The 23,435-nt window shown below is 41.2% G+C and overlaps 1 protein-coding gene across 3 annotated transcripts in view; it reads right to left on the bottom strand.

Annotated features, from left to right (window-relative positions):
• The window catches only part of ntm (neurotrimin), a 443,520-nt gene that overhangs the window by 137,165 nt on the left and 282,920 nt on the right, over nt 1–23,435 (bottom strand). For all 3 annotated transcript variants that reach the window (XM_019363978.2, XM_025910860.1, XM_005454557.4), the window contains one exon: nt 15,204–15,294. In XM_019363978.2, coding sequence (XP_019219523.2) covers nt 15,204–15,294 — 91 coding nt within the window. The remainder of the gene's footprint in view (nt 1–15,203; nt 15,295–23,435) is intronic.

Below are 23,435 nucleotides of genomic sequence, written 5' to 3' on the forward strand. Positions count from 1 at the left end.
AAGTAAAACACAGCAGAAAATAAATAAAATCAAAGACTAGCAGTCCTGTTGCTCTATTTTCACCTGTAAAGCATGACTGGGGTAGGCGGAGGTTTATCCTGGTGCAGGTGTGCCACAGCGGTCAGCTGAAGAATCCGCGAGTTTCTCGTAGCGCACTTGGTGCTTGCTTGGAGGTTTAGGGGGTTTTTTCGCTGTAAAAAGAAGTTTTCTTCCCACGCACAACGGACACTAATGTTTTTGTCACTTTTTATGGAATCAAACTCAAAATAAGGTCAGTACTTCCACGCTTTAAATGCTGCACGCTCATACTCTCTCCGCACTGGATATATTATCCATTGTTGATCTGCAGACAGCTGTTGTCACGAACGTCGCACTCGCTTATGTCACTGTCATGAGACACTCTCGCAAAAAATCACGGTTTTAGTAACGCAGTAACGCAGCTTTCCTACGTGAAAGTAAGGGTAATCTAATTACCGTTTTTGCAATAGTAATCCCTTACATTACTCGTTACTTGAAAAAAGTAATCAGATTACAGTAACACGTTACAAGTAACGTGTTACTGCCCATCTCTGGTGGTGACCATGGTGGCCATTTAGAAGTTGGCCATCTTGGATACAACTTTTGTTTTTTCAATAGGAAGAGGGCCATGTGACACATCAAACTTATTGGTAATGTCACAAGAAAAACAATGGTGTGCTTGGTTTCAACGTAACTTTATTCTTTCATGAGTTATTTACAAGTTTCTCTTTGTTCACAGCCATTGACATGTCGAAGAGGTTAACACGTGAGGAGCGGATCGAAATTGTGTTGATATCTGGTGAACGCAGTAACCGGGTCATTGCAGCAGATTTCAATGCAAGACACCCTACGAGACCACCCATCTCCCATACTGCAGTTAGCAAACTGCTTGCTAAGTTTCGTGAAACTGGTTCAGTGTTGGATTTGCCAAAATGTGGACGCAAGAAAACTGTCACTAATGAAGAAACATCAGTGGCTGTCCTAGCTTCATTCAGCAAGAGCCCACAGCATAGCACTCACTGCATGTCACTAGAGAGTGGCATTAGTCAGATATTAGCTACTCACAAATGGCACCCTTACAAACTCTAGCTACTGCAGCATCTCAACGAGGATGACCCAGATCAGTGACAGAATTTGCAGAATGGGCAGAACAAAAATTGGAACAGGACCCTCAGTTCACGCAGAAGATTTTGTTCAGTGATGAGGCAAACTTTTATGTGTGGATGGTGAAGTTACCAAACAAAACCACCGCTATTGGTCTGACACTAACCCACACTGGATGGATCCCTCCAAGACTGTTGGAACAACAAAAGTGATGGTTTGGTGTGGTATATGGGGTACAACGATAGTGGGTCCATTCTTCATCAATAGAAACCTCAAGGCCACTGGATATTTGAAATTGCTACATGATGATGTGTTTCCCTCTTTATGCACTGAAGCTGGCACGTTCCCTGAGTTTTTCCAGCAAGATGGTGCACCACCACATTATGGGTGCCAGGTCCGAGCATTCCTAGATGAACAGTTTCCTGGAAAGTGGATTGGTCGTCGTGGGCCAGTTGAATGGCCCCCAAGGTCTCCCGATCTGACCCCCTTAGACTTTTATCTTTGAGGTCACCTGAAGGCAATTGTCTATGGTGTGAAAATACGAGATGTGCAGCACCTGAAACTACGGATACTGGATGCCTGTGCTGGCATTTCTCCTGCAGTGTTGCTATCAGTGTGTGAAGAGTGGGAGAAGAGGGTTGCATTGACAATCCAACACAATGGGCAGCACACTGAACACATTTTATAAGTGGTCAGAAACTTGTAAATAACTCATGAAAGAATAAAGTTACATTGAAACCAAGCACACCATTGTTTTTCTTGTGACATTACCAATAAGTTTGATGTGTCACATGGCCCTCTTCCTATTGAAAAAACAAAAGTTGTATCCAAGATGGCTGACTTCTAAATGGCCACCATGGTCACCACCCATCTTGAGGAGTATGCCCCCTCACATATACTAATGTGCCACAAACAGGACTTTAATATCACCAACCATTCCCATTTTATCACGGTGTATCCATATGAATGGCCCACCCTGTATTTCCAGCAAAACAGAAAGAATTGTAGTAATTATGAAAGGGACTAATTACTGAAAACACTCAAGGAGAGTTCCTTTAAAGTGCTCTAGTAAGGATACACCAGGCACATTGCAGTTTTTACCGCGGCCAAATATCTCTTTAGAGGTATTCTGTTGATTAGAAGCTTAAAGCAACACATATGGCACACAATGTTTTACACACACACACACACACACACACACACACACACATAAAAAAAAAAACACCCAGCACGCCCCTGCGGGGGGTTTATCCTTCAAGCTCGGGTCCTCTACCAGAGGCCTGGGAGCTTGAGGGTCCTGCGCAGTATCTTAGCTGTTCCCAGGACTGCGCTCTTCTGGACAGAGATGTCCGATGTTGTTCCCGGGATCTGCTGGAGCCACTCGCCTAGCTTGGGAGTCACCGCACCTAGTGCTCCGATTACCACGGGGACCACCGTTACCTTCACACTCCACATCCTCTCGAGCTCTTCTCTGAGACCTTGGTATTTCTCCAGCTTCTCGTGGTCCTTCTTCCTGATATTGCTGTCATTCGGAACCGCTACATCGATCACTACGGCCGTCTTTTTCTGTTTGTCTACCACCACTATGTCTGGTTGGTTAGCCACCACCATTTTGTCCGTCTGTATCTGGAAGTCCCACAGGATCTTAGCTCGGTCATTCTCCACCACCCTTGGGGGCATCTCCCATTTTGACCTTGGGACTTCCAGGTTATACTCGGCACAGATGTTCCTGTACACTATGCCGGCCACTTGGTTATGGCGTTCCATGTATGCCTTGCCTGCTAGCATCTTGCACCCTGCTGTTATGTGCTGGATTGTCTCTGGGGCATCTTTACACAGCCTGCACCTGGGGTCTTGCCTGGTGTGATAGACCCCAGCCTCTATGGATCTTGTACTCAGAGCTTGTTCTTGTGCTGCCATGATTAGTGCCTCTGTGCTGTCTTTCAGTCCAGCTTTGTCCAGCCACTGGTAGGATTTCTGGATATCAGCCACCTCCTCTATCTGCCGGTGGTACATACCGTGCAGGGGCCTGTCCTTCCATGATGGTTCCTCGTCTCCCTCCTCTTTCTTGGGTTTCTGCTGCCTGCGGTATTCACTGAGCACTCGGTCAGTTGGGGCCATCTTCCCAATGTATTCTTGGATGTTCGTTGTCTCTTCCTGGACTGTGGTGCTGACACTCACCAGTCACAGGCCCCCTTCCTTCCGCTTAGCGTACAGCCTCAGGGTGCTGGACTTGGGGTGAAACCCTCCATGCATGGTCAGGAGCTTTCTTGTCTTGATGTCAGTGGCTTCTAGCTCCTCCTTTGGCCAGCCTATTACCCCAGCAGGGTACCTGATCACGGGCAGGGCGTAGGTGTTGATGGCCCGGATCTTGTTCTTACCGTTCAGCTGACTCCTCGGGACTTGCCTGACCCTCTGCAGGTATTTGGTGGTTGCAGCCTTTCTAGCGGCCTCTTCATGGTTCCCATTCGCCTGCGGGATCCCCAGGTACTTGTAACTGTCCTCTATGTCTGCAATGTTGCCTTCTGGTAGTTCAATCCCCTCAGTTCTGACTACCTTCCCTCTCTTTGTTACCATCCGACTACACTTCTCCAGTCCGAGCGACATTCCAATGTCATTGCTGTATAGCCTGGTAGTGTGGATCAGTGAATCGATGTCTCGTTCACTCTTGGCATACAGCTTGATGTCATCCATGTACAGGAGGTGGCTGACAACCGCTCCGTTCCGTAGTCGGTATCCGTAGCCAGTCTTGTTAATGATCTCACTGAGTTGGTTCAGGCCTATGCAGAACAGCAGTGGGGACAGAGCATCTCCTTGGTAGATCCCGCACTTGATGGTGACTTGTGCTATGGGCTTGGAGTTGGCCTCTAGTGTTGTACGCCACATCCCCATTGAGTTCCTGATGAAGGCTCTTAGGGTCCTGTTGATCTTGTACAATTCTAGGCATTCCAGTATCCTTGTGTCGCTGGTGTTTCTGCCATGGACGAGAACTGCTGGTTTCAACTAGGGGCCAGACCCAAGGCTCTGGTCAGCTCCACTCCACTCCAACCAGCGCCATGGACCGTGGTTGAGACGCGCGGTGGCTGCAGAGGGGCCAGGAGGATCCGTCTCTCGCACCCTCACCCCTCTGGTGCGGTAGTGCTGGAGAATAAATTCAGTGTCCTGGATCCTGTAGACTTTCCTCCTCTGGCCGCTAGCCCTCGCCATCCCGCTGTGCCACTGAGGTCTTCGCCATCTCCACCACTACGTCCCCGGAGCCGCGGTGGGCAGCCCGACGCTGTGGTGCAAACTCGCCGCGGAGAACTGTGCTTTACCCTGGCTCCTCGGAGAAGAGGACCCACAGCGCGGCTACCTGGGAGTCACTCACGCGGTCCGGCTGGTGCATCTCCATTTGAACACCCCCGGTGCCACGGCGCGGGCGTCTCAGATGGTCAGCAGTCCCCGGTGGCACCTCCTCTCTCCACGCTGGTCCTCGGGGATTCCATCGTCAGGAACGTGCGGATGAGGGGGGCGCTCACGCTGTCGTTCCCGGAGCCACCGTCGTCGACATAGTGGACAGAATTCCCAACATCCTGGCGTCCCACCCACAGGCCAACCGGCTCATCATCCACATCGGCACCAATGACATCCCCAAACAGCAATCTGAGCTGCTGAAGCTGGACTTCCTCCAACTCTTCAGCCTCCTTGGTCAGTTGCAGGTGAGTGCTTTTATCTCCGGGACCACCCCCACCTGCGGCAGAGGGATAGGCCGTTTCAGCCGGCTGCTCAGCCTTAACACCTGGCTTTCCTCCGCCTGTGTCTCCCACGGTGTGGGTTTTATTAACAATTTTGATGCCTTCTGGGAGAGGAGGCATCTTTTTGGGGCCGACGGGCTCCACCTCAGTGCCTGGGGACGCCGTTTGCTGTCCGCCAATTTGGTATTTGGCGTACAGCACTCCACGCACACAACCGACATTACCTCCTGATCTGTCCGCCACTGACTGATGTCCCCCTGGTCCCAGCTCCTATATTTGTTCCACTTTTAACAGTAATACACAACTCTGGACTCGGACCTCTCTCTCCCACAGTCAACACAATACCCGTCATAATCACAAACAGAGAGCAACAGAATTATCATAAATCCAGTAACTCCAAAAACATTAATAACCTCCGGCCTCTTCAAAAATGTCAGCATTCATTAAACTCTACTGTCAAAAATCCACCAGTCTCAATCAGTATGGCACTTTTAAATGTCCGCTCTCTGTTGAACAAGTCTTTTATTATTAATGATTTAATTTTAGATAATAAACTTGACTGTTTATTTTTAACTGAAACGTGGCTGGGTTCGGATGCACCAGTTGTTCTCACTGAGGCCTCCCCACCAAATTTTAATTTCTCCTTTTCTATTAGAAGTGGTAAGAGAGGTGGTGGGACTGCATCTTTAACCAACAACACACTCACCACCAAACAAATTTTATTTGATCATTTTACCACTTTCGAATTCCATGCTATTGTTTTTAGCAGCCCTCCAGTTTTATCTGTCACAATTTATAGACCACCTAAAGACAGTGCTGCTTTTATCAAGGAATTCTCAGAATTTTTAACAAACATACATTCAAAATATAATATGATAATTTTAACCGGTGATTTTAACCTGCACATAGATAATCCTTCTGACCCTACATCAAAAGAATTCTTAAACATTCTTCACTGTATGGATTTTACCCAGCACGTCATGCAGCCGACTCACAACAGAGGACACACTCTGGACTTGGTCATCACCCATGGGCTGTCCACCAGTGTGTCCTCTGTTGTTGACTTGGCTGTCTCTGACCACTACTGTGTGTTTTTTAACATCACCGGTTTCATTCAGCGGGAGACCTCGGTACGAACTATGAGGAGGCGCTATCTAACCTCTGAAGTGGCTGCAAATTTTACCAGGGTTTTAGACGAATGCCCCCCTGTGATTTTACCTGCACCCTGTGATTTTATTTTTAATCATTTTAACAGCAAACTGAATAAAAGCCTTGATTCCGTTGCTCCCCTCACCACCAAAAAGATTAATGTAAAACGTGTATCACCCTGGAGAAACAAAGAAGTCAAAACACTCAAAAGAAATTGCAGGGCAGCAGAAAGGAGATGGAGGAAAAATAAAAATGAAATCAACTATCAAATACTTTGCGAGCAACTTAAAATTTACAATAATACACTAAGGAATTCAAGAAATTCATACTTCGCCAAAATAATCAGTAATAACAAAAATAATCCCAAGGTCCTCTTCTCCACCATAGATCATTTATTTAACCCTGATTTTAACAGCTCCCAAAGAACCCCCACAGACTCACTCTGTGAGCAGTTTGCAGACCACTTCAGGGGAAAAATCAGCGCCATCAGATGTGATATTTTATCTTCTCGTGATATGATTTTAAACATATCTGAGGGCTCGATTGTACCTGAGGAGACACTGAACAGCTTTGTCCTGGTTAATGCTGAGAACCTTGAGAAAGTTTTCTCCACAGTGAGACCCACCACATTTCTTTTAGATCCAATCCCCTCTTTACTTTTTAAAACACTTTATGGATTTTTTGAAGCTGAGCTTTTATACATGATGAATTGCTCTCTTCAGTTGGGTGTCTTCCCTGCTGCCTTTAAAACGGCGGTGGTGAGGCCCCTTCTGAAGAAGAGCAATTTGGATTGTAATGATTTTAATAACTACAGACCTGTATCCAACTTACCATTTTTAAGTAAAATTTTAGAAAAACTTGTTTTTACTCAGATTAATGATTTTTTGAATGATAAACAGATCCTAGAGATATTTCAGTCTGGATTTAGGGTGAACCACAGCACAGAGACCGCTCTCCTAAAGGTTTTAAATTATCTTAGATGTAACTGGGATTCCCAAAAGCTCTCAGTCCTGGTGCTACTGGATCTAGGCGCAGCCTTTGATACAGTAGACCACGCTATACTTTTAAACAGATTGAAACACATGGTGGGCCTCTCTGGTGCTGTACACAACTGGTTCACTTCCTATCTCTCAGACAGAACTTTTATGGTGTGTATGGATACATGCTCCTCTAAGATCCATAAAATGACATGTGGTGTGCCTCAAGGGTCGGTTTTAGGCCCTGTACTTTTTAATTTATATATGCTCCCTCTTGGCAGTGTCATCAGGAGGCATGGAGTGAACTTCCACAGTTACGCTGATGACACTCAGCTGTACATCTCCGTGTCTCCTGATGACACCAGACCAATGGATGCCCTTTTTAACTGTATTCTAGATATAAAATCTTGGATGGCAGAAAACTTTTTACAGCTTAACCAGGACAAAACTGAAGTTTTAATCATCAGTCCTGAGGCTCAGAGAGAGAAACTCTTGTCTAAATTACAGGCATTTTCACTATGCCCTTCACTACAAGTGAAAAACCTGGGTGTTATTTTTGACTCTGAGCTTGGTTTTATCTCACATATTAAACATGTAACCAAAACTGGATTTTATGGTGTATTCATGATCGTTTATGTCAATGAGAGTGTGGGGAGTGAGTGGGAGGGTGGGGTGGGGTGGGCTGCTTTTAACCATGCAAAGCACTTTGTGCTACATTTTTTGTATGAAAAGTGCTTTATAAATAAAGATTGATTGATTGATTGATTGATTGTCTTTTGGTTGGTTTTCATTTGTGGTTTTCATTTCATTGCTCACTGCCGAAGCAAATAAATGGCTGCTTAGCACTTTAAAAGGTACTACTGTTGGTGTTCTTTCTTGGGTGGTGCGTGAGTGGGGCCACTTTCTTGTTGCGTTCAATGCACGCCTAGACTTAGAACGTAACTATACATATATATAGATAGATATGTAGATATACATATATATATATATATATATATATATATGTATATATAATATAATATATATTTTAAATATAGGTGTGATAATACTATGAAATTGTCTGTTGTAATACAAAAAAACAAAAACAAAGCTGCTGTTGTTGTTCCAACCATAAATCCTGCTCTCTACCAGAAAATCCTGAATGTGAAGAATGTGCATGAATCTAAGATGTGAAACCGAAACTGAGGATGTGACCGTCCCCAATGTGCCCTATACCCATCCTCTCTACTTTGATCTAGGATCTACTGACATTGATTTTGAGGGAGGTATTTCAACGTATGGTCTCAAGAACTACCTCAAATACTTTGCCTCTTGTTTGAGTTAAATTGGAAGTAAATAAATATCTGCACAGTCTCTGGTTATGGTTTTAAATCATCATACATTTAACTAAATAATGCATTGTGACTATTTATTTGAGCCATGTCTAAAATTGTGCAACTGAAAAGTGTCCCACTTAATTACCATGACGTTCTTCTACTGCCGTGGCATAAATTACTGGTGTAAATTACATTTTCAGAAGAGCAAAGTCATTTTCTGTAGAAGGAAGAGAGAAATAAATACGCATCTTACTATACTTTAAACTGTGAGTTTATACTTTAACCTCTGAAGCAATTGAATAACATGACAAAACTTACTTGCTTTGTTGAATCATTTTGCATGGTTTTAACAAGTAATCATGGACACAAATTGTTAATAGATGAAAAAAGTAATTATCCACTAAATAACTGATTGTTCGACCCTTGGCAGCAGGATCTACAGACAAACTGGCGGATGATCTGATATCGTCGTGTTGGTGTTGTTCCCAGATCATCATGAAAATGTTGTTCCAGGTTCAACATTGCAAGTGACCAATCACATTGTTGTGACGTTATTCTTTGGCGCGCCAAGCCATTCGTGCATTTATGAAATTCCAACGTTGCAAGGACAATATCAGTTCTGCTTACTGTTTATTAAAGGGTTAGGGTTAGGGTCGCGGTCAGGGTCCATTGATCAGCGGACAGAGGCGGTTTCTCGCAGCTTAAGTACAGTTTTTTGTTTTACGGTGGTTTTTCCCGAAGTCGCAAAAGTATGACGTCACAACATTCTGATTGGTCACTTGAAATGTTGATCCTGGAACAACATTTACTATGTTGATCTGGGAACAACACCAACACGACGATATCAGATCGTGCCAAACTGGCAGTGAGTTTTTCACGTTGCTGTGGAGGAATTTTGGCCCTCTCTTTTTTTCAGAATTGTTTTAATTCAGCCATACTGGAGGGTTTTTGAGCCTGAACAGCCTGTCAAGGTCATGACAAACCATCTCCATTGGATTAAATACAAACTAGGCCACAACCAAACATTTTGGGGTTTTTTAGCCATTTAGAGGTGGACTTGTTGGTGTGTTTTGGATCATTGTCCTACTGTGTCCTAAGGGTTATGTAGCAGGACATAAGGGTATGCTCCATAGTCAGGATATTGTGGTAGAGACCAGAATTTATGGTTCCAACAGCAACAATAACAAGTTGTTCGAGTTTCTGAAGGAGCAAAGGAGGCCCCAACACAAACTACATGTTTGACTGTTGATATCATGTTCTATTTATTAAATGCTGTGTCAGTTGTATACCACCATCAAAAATGAAATCATGATTTAGAAACGTTTGTTTTTGCTTGGCTTATCTTTGTCTAACATTAAAATGTGTTTGAACATCTGAAACACAACCATGACGCATGCAGAAAGAAAGAAAGACAGAGGCAAATACTTTTTTTAAAGCACTGTATGTACATTAAACTGCTTTCCTGGTCTCCTTATATTTTACAGATAGAATAGACATTCATTAATAAAGTTCCATAAGGAGAATCAGAAAATTGTTTGAGCTAAGGACTAAACAGACTTTGAAAGGAGGAGATAATAAAAAGGGGAACTGGAAAGGTAAAAAGCAAAATCACCTTATCTGTGCATTTTCATGTTTCGGTTGTTCGGTTGTGTGAATATCTAAAGTGCTTGAGCACTTTAGATGTTCAGATCCACATCCATAATGCACTATTATTAATAGTGCTGATGAAGTGATTTTTTTTATGTAAACCATTTTCTATTAAGTTAATAGAGAAAAATTAATCATCATATTTTTGTATTTGTATTGTTTTTGGTTATGTGCCTATGCTGCTAGTTGCTATGCAGTAACTTTCTATACTCTCGCCACAGGAGGCCTTAGCAGGGATAAACTAGTGAGTCCGTTCACATCAAGATAAACTGATGATTAGTCTGATGGTAGCGCTTTCTACTACTGATTAGTAATAATGGGGTAATAGTTGGGTAACAAGGTGGGAAAAAAAAGGTTATAATATGGAAATTTGCACACTATTACCACCTAATAACCAGGTAATATCAGGGTAACATAATTGTAGCAACAATGGTTACAGGTGAGTAATATTATACTGAAATTCATTTACTGAATAACAAAGGGACAAAAACATGAAGTAATAAAGTGGAAACAAAGCTATACCCATTAGGCAACACCGATTAGAGACAGTAGTGTAATACCTTGGTAACAATACAATAACCTGCTAGCAATACAAAGGTTGTGTCTGTGCATTTGAATTTTCATTTGTTAGAAAGGCTTTAAATGGTAATAACCTTTAATAATAATAAGGCTGTTTTGACTGATGTTTTACAATAATAGGAAAGTATTACCTTATTAAAATGCTTCAATTCTAATTCTTTTTAAAAATCACATTAATAAGGGCACCTTAAGAACTGCAATAATTACCTCGGAATATCTGTGGTACTTTCTGTGTAATACAAGGGAATCTGGGTTGCAAAATGCAAAACTGCCTGTTTCTATTTAATACCATGTTAATCACTACATAGTGCAGCCCAGATTCCTTTTATTACACAGAAACTACAACAGGTATTCCCAGGTAATTATCACATTTCTTGACGTTTTCTTTAATAAGTTATTCATGTGGTACTAAAGAGAAACAGGCAGTTTTGCATTTTGCAGTCCTAATTCCTACTTATATAACCAAAAAACCACCAGAGATATTTCCAGCTAACATGTCTTGACATTTCCTTTAATAGCTTAATTTTTTTACCAACTAGAAATAGGCAGTTTTGCATTTTGCAACCCTATTTCCTGCTTATTACACAGAAACCACACGTACCATCCATTTTTCCATTTAATAAGTCAGAACAATAAACACAACATTTACATTATTGCTTTTAAGCAAAGTAGGATGCTGGGAAACCAGGATTAACTGAAGCATTATAATATTATAATACTTTCCTATTATTCCTATTATTCTAAAACATCAGTCAATACAACCTTATTATTATGAGGTTATTACCATTTAAAGCCATTCTAATAATGGATGTAAATTCAAATGCACAGACATTACCTTCATAGTGCTAGCAGGTTATCACATTCTTATTATTCTACTATTACTAATTGGTTTTACTCTTGTTTTCCAATTAAATACAATGTTACTCAGCTGTAATCACTGTTGCTACAATTATATTACTTTGATATTACCTGGTTATTACTTTGGTAATTTAGTTATTACCAAGCTGTAATACAAAGTCCAACCAGTCTTATTTAAAATATGTCATTCTTCACAAATCAAACCACAGCACTGATAACAACAGGAAAGGAAAATGGAAGCTCAAACTTTCTATACTTTAAAATATGATGCTGTCCTCAGTTTTGGCAGTTGTCAAAAAAGGGCAATGTGTAGCTTGTTAGCACTGCAACCAGCAGGAATGGTAAGTCTGAGAAGTGCAAACAGATTTAAGTTTTTCAAGTACTATAAAGGTAATACAAAATAACTCACCTAGCTATTGTAAGGGCCCTGCCTGCATCAGGTAACCTAATTACCTGATTACTAATACTACAGTATTAGTAATATGATGGCCTTTTATCCTGCTCAGGTTCCAGTGTGACTCAAACATGTTGCTGAATGTTCATTCTCTGTCCTCTTTTTTATATTCTTTTGTTGCTGACTGATAAACTGATAAACTGACTGCCTCTAAAATATTTTTGTTAAATTGTGTCACAGTTTTGTGTTTCCAGTGTTGTACAACTAAAAGTAAAGGTCATTATAGATAAATTTTATCAATTTAATGTAGAAGGTTAAGTTATTTTATATTGGAAACGTTTAAGGTGGTAAGACCATGGATTTTAACTTACATGCTGTTTTTGTGTACACATCCACAGTTCTTATTGCCATTAAACCTAAAAATTCACGAGTAAAGTGTCATCCTTCATTGGGGCTTATAGCTACAGAAGCTGTTCTGGATGGAACGAAAAGAAAGACTCTGGACTCAGCTGGCAGGCTGCCTGATCACACAAACAATCATCTGTCCTGTCTGTGAAGGTTCTGTCATCCAGGTCATCGTAGTCTAAGGAGCTTGTAAAGAAAAGCGTCTGGACTTCTTTAAGTTGCTTGAAGACGTTTCACCTCTCATCCGAGAAGCTTCTTCAGTTCTAAGGGTCAAATGGTGGAGAGTTCCAGATTTAAACCCAGTGGGAGTTTCCCCCCAAAGAGAGACAAAGGACCCCCTGATGATCCTCTACCTAATCACATGAGCCAAGGTGTGAAAACGGGTGTGGGTCACAAACAGCCAGGGTTTCGGGTGAGCTCATTGTGAAACCTGGCCCCACCCTATCATGTGATTTCCTGAGGTCAGATGGCCCAGGATGTGAGTAGGCGTTAAGGCGTCTGGGAAGGGATCTCAAAACTGGATTATAGATGGCAGACAGTTGGTGTCGTAAACCACCGTCTCTGTTCAAAGATGAAGAAGTCCAAGACGCTTTTCTTTCCAAGCTCCTTAGAATGATCTGTCCTATTTATAGAAATTGCCCTCATGTCAAGAATTCCCGGAATGTAAATAATGAAGGAAAACATGAAAACAAATCATCATACCTAAAACCCATTGCATATCATCTGTAAAAATATCTTAACAATTAATGATATTAATGTGAGGGTTTACTTGATGCAGGCATCCCTGCTTATTTTAAAACTACAGTTGATAATTATAGTGTAGATCCCTCCCGTCCATAAACATAAAAGATCCTGATTTCATGAGCAAATCAGGAGTATCAGAAAAATATATTTGTTCAGAAGCATCGACTCTATAAAGCTGGCCAGTCTTATACATTGTGCATAGAGCTCCATAAATGCATGTGCTTTAGATTTGGATGTCTTTTCAACTAATGTGACTTTATGAGCAAGCACTCACTAACAAGATCAAAGCACAGCACAGCCACAGAATGTATGAATCAGACCAAAACAATCATTACTGCTCAGCCTGAAGGACTGATACACATCATAGTAGGTTTAGACTTGCCAATCCCACTGACCTTCTTTCAGGGTGAGCGATGGGTTGACATTCCATGACAGTTTCAAAATGGATAGGAGCAAGAATGCAATGTATTTTTGTGTTGTTGTTGTTTTTGCCCTACAAGCTCTGCTGTTTAGACTGACCTAGAGCAACTTTGACTCTGTTACATACTGTTGGGACTTGACATTGTTCCTAAACAATATTAGGGCATGATAGATTGCTATTGGTGGTGCTGAAATAGTGTTAGGTCAGTCAGTACAGTGCTTGATTGGGACTGTAAAGTATTTCAGCAAGACGCTAGTACTGTGGTTAAAAATTGTGCAAAATATTCAGAAAAATCAGATTTACTATTATACAATAACACACATGTAAAACTGAAATAAATTTTAACTGTTCTTTTGCAACAGTTGCCATTTTAACATTTTTAGGATTTGCTTTACAAATCCTAAAAGGAGAAAATTTGTTCCAAGTCTGTGAAACAACTTTACTCTTGTTTGCTTATTTTGTTTTTCTATTAATTCCATAAATGCAAAATGAACACACTGATGCCAGTGTGATTAAGTTTGTCTTGCTGTATTGTTGTTTAATCAGCACTTTATCCCAGCCTTACTCCCTATTGTGTCAGCTTACACCTAACAAAGGAACAGCCAAATTATGTTCATTATTTACCATACTGATGACCTTTTAGAAGAGGCCTCTGTGATGTCCAAACAATGTATTATGAAGAGCATTTTGTATTAAAAGCAAGCAGTATATTTGTCAGCCAGTCTGCATTGGGCTGTTGAAGATAACATCAGTGAATGGGTTTGTCTGACGTGCTGATATTTTTCACGCAAAAATAGGCAAGAAACAATATGCTTGGGATAATTTAGAAATTGTGTCATGACTCAATCTGTTAATTACACATATGTCATATGATAATCCTTTTATTTTTGCAGCATAGTGACGTATGACTGTGAGCGGCTAAAGACCTGTACCACACCGCTTTATTGGGTGTACGTTTTATGGGTGGCTGACTTAACAAATGGATGAAGTGAGTTGAAGAAAGAATTCTACCAACTAAATCATTTAAATATAAAATTATAGTTGGTTTGGATATTACCAGTGAGCTTTTTCAACTTTGTTTGGCTATTAAGATTTCATTGATACTTATGCAGCTGTCAGTTTTCCATATGGAAAGTCACTGTCAGCGAAGCCTTCTTGATGAATGTGGGTTGTTGTTTTTCAGCCTGGTTCTATTTGCCCCTTTTTAACTTTGATCACCCACCCCTTCAAATATCTCTGCACAGCCCTGCTTTAAACATCAAGTGGTAACACTATTCCTATAACAGTGATAAAATTAATTGCTTTGGCCATTGTATTTATTGGTTCTGTTGCTCTCAACATTGCATTACGTAAAAGTAACACAAATCCCCATGTCCAACTAAGCTTTGGGTACCGCTGAAGAAACAAAACGTGTGTAAATCTTACGGACTTGCCACTCAGTTCTTCTTTTTTTCTGTAACCATAACTATATTTTTGTTCATCTACAGCCATCAGCAAACACTTTACAACAGTTTTTGCTCGTGTCCTCCTTCCAGAAACACGCTTTCCCCATCACCTTTAGTTCTGCATCGTCACACAACAATTAAAACAACCAGTGTCTCTAGTTAACAGCTGCAGAAGATTAGCAGAGTGTCGTTTCCGAATGGAGTTTTTTCCACAGACTAATCCGCTCAACCCACCCGCCCCCTCCCGTTTTTAACGTCGGTTGCATGATAAAACAGACAGCACGTCGGTCGTTCTGCTACTCGACCCCATACCAAATATTTCATTTAGGGGAGCCCACAGGCAGTGCATAACTTTGGCGGTAGAATTCATAAACAGCAGCAGCAGAAGGGAGATGTGTGAGGTGAGACTCACCTGAGAAAGACCGTCTCTCCTTGTCGGACTGTGATATTGTCCATCACTTTGTTGTCGGACTGAGAATCCTCTTGGCTGCGGACCTGCAACCCTGCAGGTACAAGAAACAAAATCCTCAGGGAGAGAAAAATTGTGCATTTGGAGAAAGCGACAAAATATCCCCGGACAGACATCGTCTTTAGCCTTCGAAGGCGCACAAACAAAAATCATACAGCGAGACAATGAGGCGGTCCTCCGCCGTGAACAGAGATTATTGTACTCCCAGTTCATTAGTCTTAATCCAAATCTTCTCGCCAGGTATTTGTGGTGTGAAGAGTAAGGAAGACACAGGACGCTGTCTGGTTGCACTATGGATCATCCACTGCCTTTTGTTTTAAACGGGGGGTGGGGTAGGGGGGATTATTCTCACTATCCCTCTGTTTGATTGTTTGTTTTTTATTTTGGTTTTGTTTGTCTTTTTTAAAACATAAGAAATAAGACGTAAAGATCCCTTCAAGAATGTATTGAAGGCTTCATCCTCGGTCGAGAGAATCGAAAAAAGTACACAATTAAGAAAAGAGGACTTGGAATCGTATTTAAAGGGAGGAAGATGCTAAGTTTGCGAACTGCAAGGGGAGCCAGTGATTTGGCGATCTGTAATAAGTACGCTTTCTGTGTCGTTGCGTAGTGTCTGCAGATAGTGGTCAATGAAAAGGAAAAAAACACGGCTGTGCTCATCATTATGGAAAAGTTACTTACTGTTAAAACATTTCATGATGATCGTTTTTATACATTATACCACTGCATAGAAAAATCAGAATCAGAATTAGGAAAAAAGAACTTCAGTATACACATTTTTGAAGCATATACAGTGCAAAAGAATTGCGCCACCCTTCATTTCTTTATATTTTGATGGGAAATTGGAATACAAGTTTAGCATTTTTTTTTCTAATCAGAGTATTACTTTTAGATCTTGAATATTTCCTTTTGAAAACAAGTGCCACAGTACCGGAAAACTCTTTAAAAAACACCCACCTGTGTCCCCTCTCTCCTCCAAATGCATTTTAGGAATTGAGACATCCTGTAAGATGTCAAACTGACATATTGTCTGAGTCTCAAACTAGAGAAGGGAGCAGGCACAAAAGTGAGAAATGAGAAAATACGACTACCTAACATTTGGTAAAAGCATATACATAAACATATTGACTGGCAATCAACATCCCTTTACATTAGTTGTGTCATTTGAACTTAGTGGTTATTTGGTTCTTCCTGTTGCCATTGTGCTCATCAGTGAAATCCCTGCGTGTTGGTCAGTTTGTAGCTAAATCTTTACACTAAACCTTAAACATTCATATCAACATATGTGTAATAAATTCCTGAACTCAGCCAATAACGGCTTTAATAACATATCTGACAGATGGTAACTGCTCATTAGACGTTTACATATTTTGTTGTTGTTGTTGTTGTTGTTGTTGTTGTTTTCATTCAATTTGCTATTCATTATGTTGTAATGTTTATCTTAATATTTCATATCTTAAAGGTTACCTAGTCTTGTTTCGTTCATCTTATATATAGATATCTGGGTTCTGTAATTACAGAGGTGTTATGATTATTGTTTAATGATACCACTTCAATTTATTATAAGCAATTGTGCATGTGTATAAAATAAGACAAATAAATATTTGAATGATTACATTGCCAAAAATATTCACTTGTCTGCCTTCACACCCCTTTCAACTTGAGAAACACTGCCTACTCACATTAACTGAATTTTATTTTAATGTATTGCACACCGACCTAAACATTTCAGCGCTCTCGATGGCAGTGGCATGTAGGTGCACCTCACACAGAGGACACACTCAAAAGTTCTGTCTCCATTTGCAGATTTAAGATTTGCAGTTTTTGGTACAAAATGTCTGCTATTCCACAATGAAATTTAATATTTTATTAATAAAAAGTTGGTACAAAGCAAAAAAAAGAAAAAAAAAGAAAAAAATGTATTACTAATAATTCACAACTCACATTTCAGCATGCTTTCCTACAGTATTTTGTTATATAAACTTTAGACACTATTTCTTGTTCATGGCTAATTCACCAATTTACCTAAGATGTCTGGGGCTGATTCATGAATTTGTGGAGTTTGCGTGTTTTCTCAATACTGCAGCCCATAAAGCGTGCCTGTCATACAAACCATTGTTTGTTACTTGCTATACCTTCCCTTTTTGTAACCATATCTCATGTCAAGATCGATGTTTAGACTTTATTATTTCCATCTTTATTATCAATAAACATGGTTTCACATTGTCTAAAGATATTTGGTGTTGTTCAGTTATACCAGGAGTTCACTCAGAAAACAACACTGGATACAAAAGCATCCAGAGACTGCTTTGATTAATGGCAACCTGATAATTAATATAGTTGTTTTTTATAACTTGGTCATATCAGATGTGTTTTGTTTTTAAAAAAATATGGATTGTTGAAGTTAATTTCTGGCTTAATTAGAGAATGATTATTCAGGCAGTAGGATACTTTGTCTAATCTTCTAACCTTTTCTTTCTGCAAAATAATCAATTATCTTTTGACATAACAAATGTCCTCTTTGTTTTTACTACCACTGTCTGGTATCATAATAGTGATTCATAGCCAGGGTGACTTTACAGTATTTATAGAACAGGTGCCATGCAATCTTTTTTGAAGCACTATGTTACCACAGAGAATTAAACTTGCTCATGGATGACACTGGTTTTGGTTGTCTAGACAACAAATGTATACAAAATGAAGTTGTTGGAACTAAATATAGTACATCTTCGCAACAAACTGCAGTCTAAGGTCAGCTTAAGTCAGCAACACCATTCACTGTATATTTATTGTTAGGATTAGATGTGCCAAATGTACAAGAAATGGATCATGCTGTTGCTCTCGACAGAGCCAAATGGTCACCTCTGCTGCTCTGCACTGTGATCTGTCTTGATGACTTCCAGATGGCTATCCTCCATCTTTAGCAATATTTGTTCATGAGGGAAGCTCTTGTAAAGAGGTCTTAGTTATGAAAAATATTACCTCTGGCTGGAAGGAGTGTCAGAGTGGGAAGATTTCAGTAAAGCTGGACACCTAAAGCTACTGTGTAACATAACTATGAAACACAACAAGAAAACACATCTTTACACTTTAAAATATGAGAATCTTGTCCATACAAAAATGCAGTGCATCCGGAAAGTTTCACAGCTTTATTATTTATTCATGTTACAGCTAGTGCTGTCAGCGGTAATCTCGATAAAATGACGTTAATGCCATAACCGCATTAACGCAGCAAATCTCTGTTAGCGAGTTAATGCGGATAGCTCCGTGTGTGGGGCTGCACGGCCCTAAAGCGTTAACGACCTCACCATGCTAACACTTAGATGTTGTGCAGCCCCACACGTGGAGCTATCCGCATTAACTCGCTAACAGAGATTTGCCACGTTAATGCGGTTATGGCATTAACGTCACTTTAACGAGATTAACGCTGACAGCACTAGCTACAGCTATTTTATTGTATATAGAGTTTTCATTTTTCACCTGAAAACTCTATATACAATACCTCATAATGACAAATGAAAAAAGTTATTTAAAATTCTTGCACATTTATTAAAAATAAAAAACAAAAATATAACATGTACATGAGTATTCATAACCTTTGACATGACACTCAAAAATGGAGCTCGGGTGCATTCTTTGTTCACATCTAGTAGATGTTTCTACAACTTTATTGGAAGCCACCTATGGTAGCTTCCAACTTTATTGGAAGCCATAGGTGGCTTCCAATAAAGAGCTCCATTCAACTGACTGGACCTAATTTGGAAAGGCACATACCTGTCTAAAACCTCATCCCATCAATCAAAAACCACTGGACTTCATGGCTTCATGGCTCACAGAGTTATGGAAACCTCAGAGAGAAGTTTGTATCAAGGCACATATCTGGGATAGAGTACAGAAGAATTTCTGCGACAATGAAGGATCCAAGGAGCTCAATGGCCTTCATCATCACAGTGAATGGAATAACTTTGGAACCACCAGGAGTCTTCCTAGACCGCCTGACCAATCTGAGTGATCAGGGAAGAAGGTCCTTAATCAGGAAAGTGACCAAGAATCTGATGTTCATGCTGACTGAGCTGCAACATTGCTTTGTGGAGAGAGGAAAACGTTCCAGGATGACAACAATTTGTGGCTAAATGTACTCAGACATCATTAAGGATAACGTCTTGATGCATGCTCAATGATCCAGATAAGGAAATCCCAAAAAGTTGATTGAGTTCATCTTGACATAGCATTTTCAGTGGGAGAAATGTTTCATCTGTAATCCAAGTGACTTCTTCAATCTCTGACTGAAGGATAACCTTCTCCAGAGTGCTCTGGACCTCAGACAGGGCAAAGATTCATGGTCCAACAGGACAATGTCCCTATAGCCAAGATAATAAAGAATTGGCTTTGGGACCACTCTGTAAATGTCCTTGAGTGGCCGAACCAGAACCCAGACTTTAACCAGATGTAACATCTCTGGAGAGATCTGAAAATGACTGTGCATCCAGTCTCCCCATCCATGGTGATGGAGCTTGAGAAGTTCTGCAAAGAATAATGGGAGAAGTTGCCCAGAAGCTTCATACTGAATTTAAAATGAATTCAATCCATTTTTGGAAAAGGCTGTAACATGACAAACTGTATAACAAATGAAGTGCTGTGCATACTTTTCATTTGAGAGTGAACAAACAGTGCTGCTAACAGCTGTAGGAGCTACCTGCCTGAAGCAATCAATACCAAAGTGGCCCTTTGGTGTTAGACATCCCTAAGTGTAAGTAAACATTGCTTTCTAATAAAGAGATTGATGCAGCCAAAGTTGTTTTCATCACACCTTAGTAGTGGCCTCCTGATTACAAGACAATGGTAAGTCCAGTGCATTGGTAAATCCTTAGCTTCCTTCAAAATCAAATGAGAGAACACATTTCACTGAGAGGCAGCAGCATTGTCACAAACATCTCATGTGATAAAGCAGCATATCTACAGAAACAGATGTGCTACACTAGCAAGCGCTGCTGGAGAAAATTTCTCTTGAAATTATAAACTGTATTACTATCTGGTCTTTAAGTGACGTGATGAATCCTGCTTCCGGGCCCAAACTACTCTGCGTTTAATAAGGCTGTTGTGTTTTTTAGCATGTTTTAATGCTTTGCATCTTGTTCAATTTAATCTCAACAAGCCCCTAAAAACAGTCAGTGATCACTGTCGGCCTCACTCAGTTTTTATTGCCACTATTAATTTTAAAGCTCAGTTTTTAAAACCTTACGATGTAACTACAGCCCAGCTCATGCAGCAGTATATTAATGACTAACCTCGTATTGATGATGGATTATCTCAGTTGTTCTCCTGACTGAAGTTTGGTCCGTATACAGCATCCTGCCATGCAATTGCATTTGTCCCTAACCATCGGCAACCCTTACATTAATTTTTATCGAGTGGAAAAAAAAGTAGCGTTCATCCTCCAGCTTCACTGAGTTTATATTATGCTAACATAGCTGAGTCGTTAGCAATCATGTAGCACATCATTATATACCAGCTGGCCAAACTTCAGTAACCCTACAAAACATCACTGCTATTTACTTTCCTGTCTTCATTTATTTTGGAAGTGATAGCAGAGCTGTATGTCTTCAGTTTTTCAGAAATCCCTCAGTCAGAATATTATCAGCTATATTATATTTACACACAGGGCTTGCACAAACCTCAGAATGGGCCTGCTCCTCTTTACATAAACGCTAAAACCGTTATGTATGTTATCTTCTGCTTTTCAATTTAAAGCTTCAACTTCCTCCACAGTTTATCTATAGGACTGAGGTCTGGGGATTGGTCATCGTCATGCAGTAAGATCCAGTCATAACCCAACTTTGGTGTTTTGGCTTAAGAGAGTGGTTCTCTTTCAAGATTGTACAGTACATGGCCCTATTTGTTTTGCCCCAGTGCAGTAAAGTTATCCTGTATCCTTAGTAGAAAAATAGTTAAAAGTCATAATTTTTCCATCAGTGTACCTACACTGGCCTTTGTGCCTTCACTCTGCGGTCTATCTCATCCCAAACAATCTCGATAGGGTTTAGGTCAGGTGACTGTGGAGGCCAGTCCATCTCGTGCAGCATTCCATCACTCTTTATCTTGGTCAAATAGCCCTTCCACGACCTGGAGGTGTGTTTGGGGTGATCATCCTGTTGAAAAATAAATAATGGTCCAACTAAATGCAAAATGGATGTGACGTCGCTGCGGGATACTGTGGTAGCCACGCTGGTTCAGTGTGCTTTCAATTTTGAATAAATCCCCAACAGTGTCACTAGCAAAGCACCCCCACACCCTGACACCTCCTCCAAGCCTATAGGCATATATTTCATGAGTGAGAGAGATAAATATGAAGTCATACCGGCTTGGACGTTGCCCGGATCAACAAGGTCCAATCAAGGACATTGACACTGGAACAACTAGTAGCTCGGTGTTCCCACATTCGGAAGAAGGGACTGCTCTCACGGATAGAGATTAACAAGGTACAGCACATATGCTACGGTATATATCATCATCCCCACCCGAGATTGGGTACCAAGCCCCGATGGAAGTGCGATGGAAGGAGGATGGTTGAGTGCAAGAGGAACTGACCTGAAAGATACGATCATTGCGAAGCATGAAACCTGGATCTTCTCAGAAGATCTACTAGAGGATGTGAATATAGCACTATGGACGATACCTACCACAACCATTACCAAGACTAAACAGCTGATCTACACCACGGCAGCAGTGATCAGTGAGATGCTTGGCTACAAGTTGAACAGCCAAACGGAGCAATACCTCGATGGAGAAGGAGATGAGAGGCCAAGATCAAGGTACACAGAGGGAGGTTAGCCAACTATCAAAGCTGTAGAATGGTGCAGTGAAGAAATTGCCTAAGAAGTACAGCAAGCTGTCCATACCAGAGGCCTAGGAAACTGCCAAGCAAAGACTCACAGACTTGGCCAGCAGCTTGAAGAGGTATACCAGAGAGATAGAAGGCAGGAGAATAAACCAGCTGTTCTCCATGCAAGGTGTACTCTCAGTGGTAGGGGAACAACATGAGAACAGCATCGCCAAGGCTGGAGACGGAGCAATACTGGAAGAGCATATGGGAGAAGGACGCAACCTGTAACAGCAATTCTCAGTGGCTAGTGGATCTAAGAACAGATCACAGCAACCTCCCTGAACAGGGTCCAGTAACCATCACAGTGGCAGACATCAAAGAAATGGTCTCCAGTATGAAGAACTGGACAGCAACAGGCCCTAATATGGTTCACGCCTACTAACTGAAGAACCTGACTGCACTCCATGAGCATCTGGTAGCACAAATGAACCAGCTGCTAGTCGATGAGAGACATCCGGAATGGCTAACCGAAGGCCGGACAGTCCTGATCCCCAAGAATCACCAGAAAGGACCAGTCCCTTCTAACTACTGGCCAGTAACCTGCCTCAGTACTAAATGGAAGCTTCTGTCAGACATCATAGTGGCTAAGATGAAGAGGCACATGACTGAATACATGAGCGGGGCACAGAAAGGAATTGGCAAGAATACCAGAGGCACAAAACAACAGCTACTGGTAGACTGAGCAGTCAGCCGAGACTGCAAGACTAGGCTGACCAACCTGTGCACTGCCTGTATTGATTGCAAGAAGGCCTATGACTCAATGCCCCACACCTGGATCCTGGAATGCCTAGAACTATACAAGATCAACAGGACCCTAAGAGCCTTCATCGGGAACTCGAACGGGATGTGGCATACAACACTAGAGGCCAACTTCAAGCCAACAGCACAAGTCATCATCAAGTGTCTACCGAGGATATGCTCTGTCCCCCCTGCTATTCTGCATAGGCCTGAACCCTCTCAGTGAGATCACTAACAGGAAGGGCTACGGATACCGACTACGGAATGGAGCAGTTGTCAGCCACCCCCTCTACATGGATGACATCAAGCTCTATGCCAAGAGTGAACAAGACAGCGATTTACTGATCCACACCACCAGGATACACAGCAATGACAGAATGTCATTCGTACTGAAAAAGTGTAGTTGGATAATAACGAACAGAGGGAAGGCAGTAGAACTGAGGGGATAGAACTACTAGAAGGCAAGATTGCAGGCATAGAGGACAGTTACAAGTACCTGGGTATCCCACAGGCAAATGTGACTCATAAAGAGGCTGCAGTGACAGCTGCTACCA

The sequence above is a fragment of the Oreochromis niloticus genome, linkage group LG10 (assembly GCF_001858045.2).
Source record: "Oreochromis niloticus isolate F11D_XX linkage group LG10, O_niloticus_UMD_NMBU, whole genome shotgun sequence".
NCBI classification, from domain to species: domain Eukaryota; kingdom Metazoa; phylum Chordata; class Actinopteri; order Cichliformes; family Cichlidae; genus Oreochromis; species Oreochromis niloticus.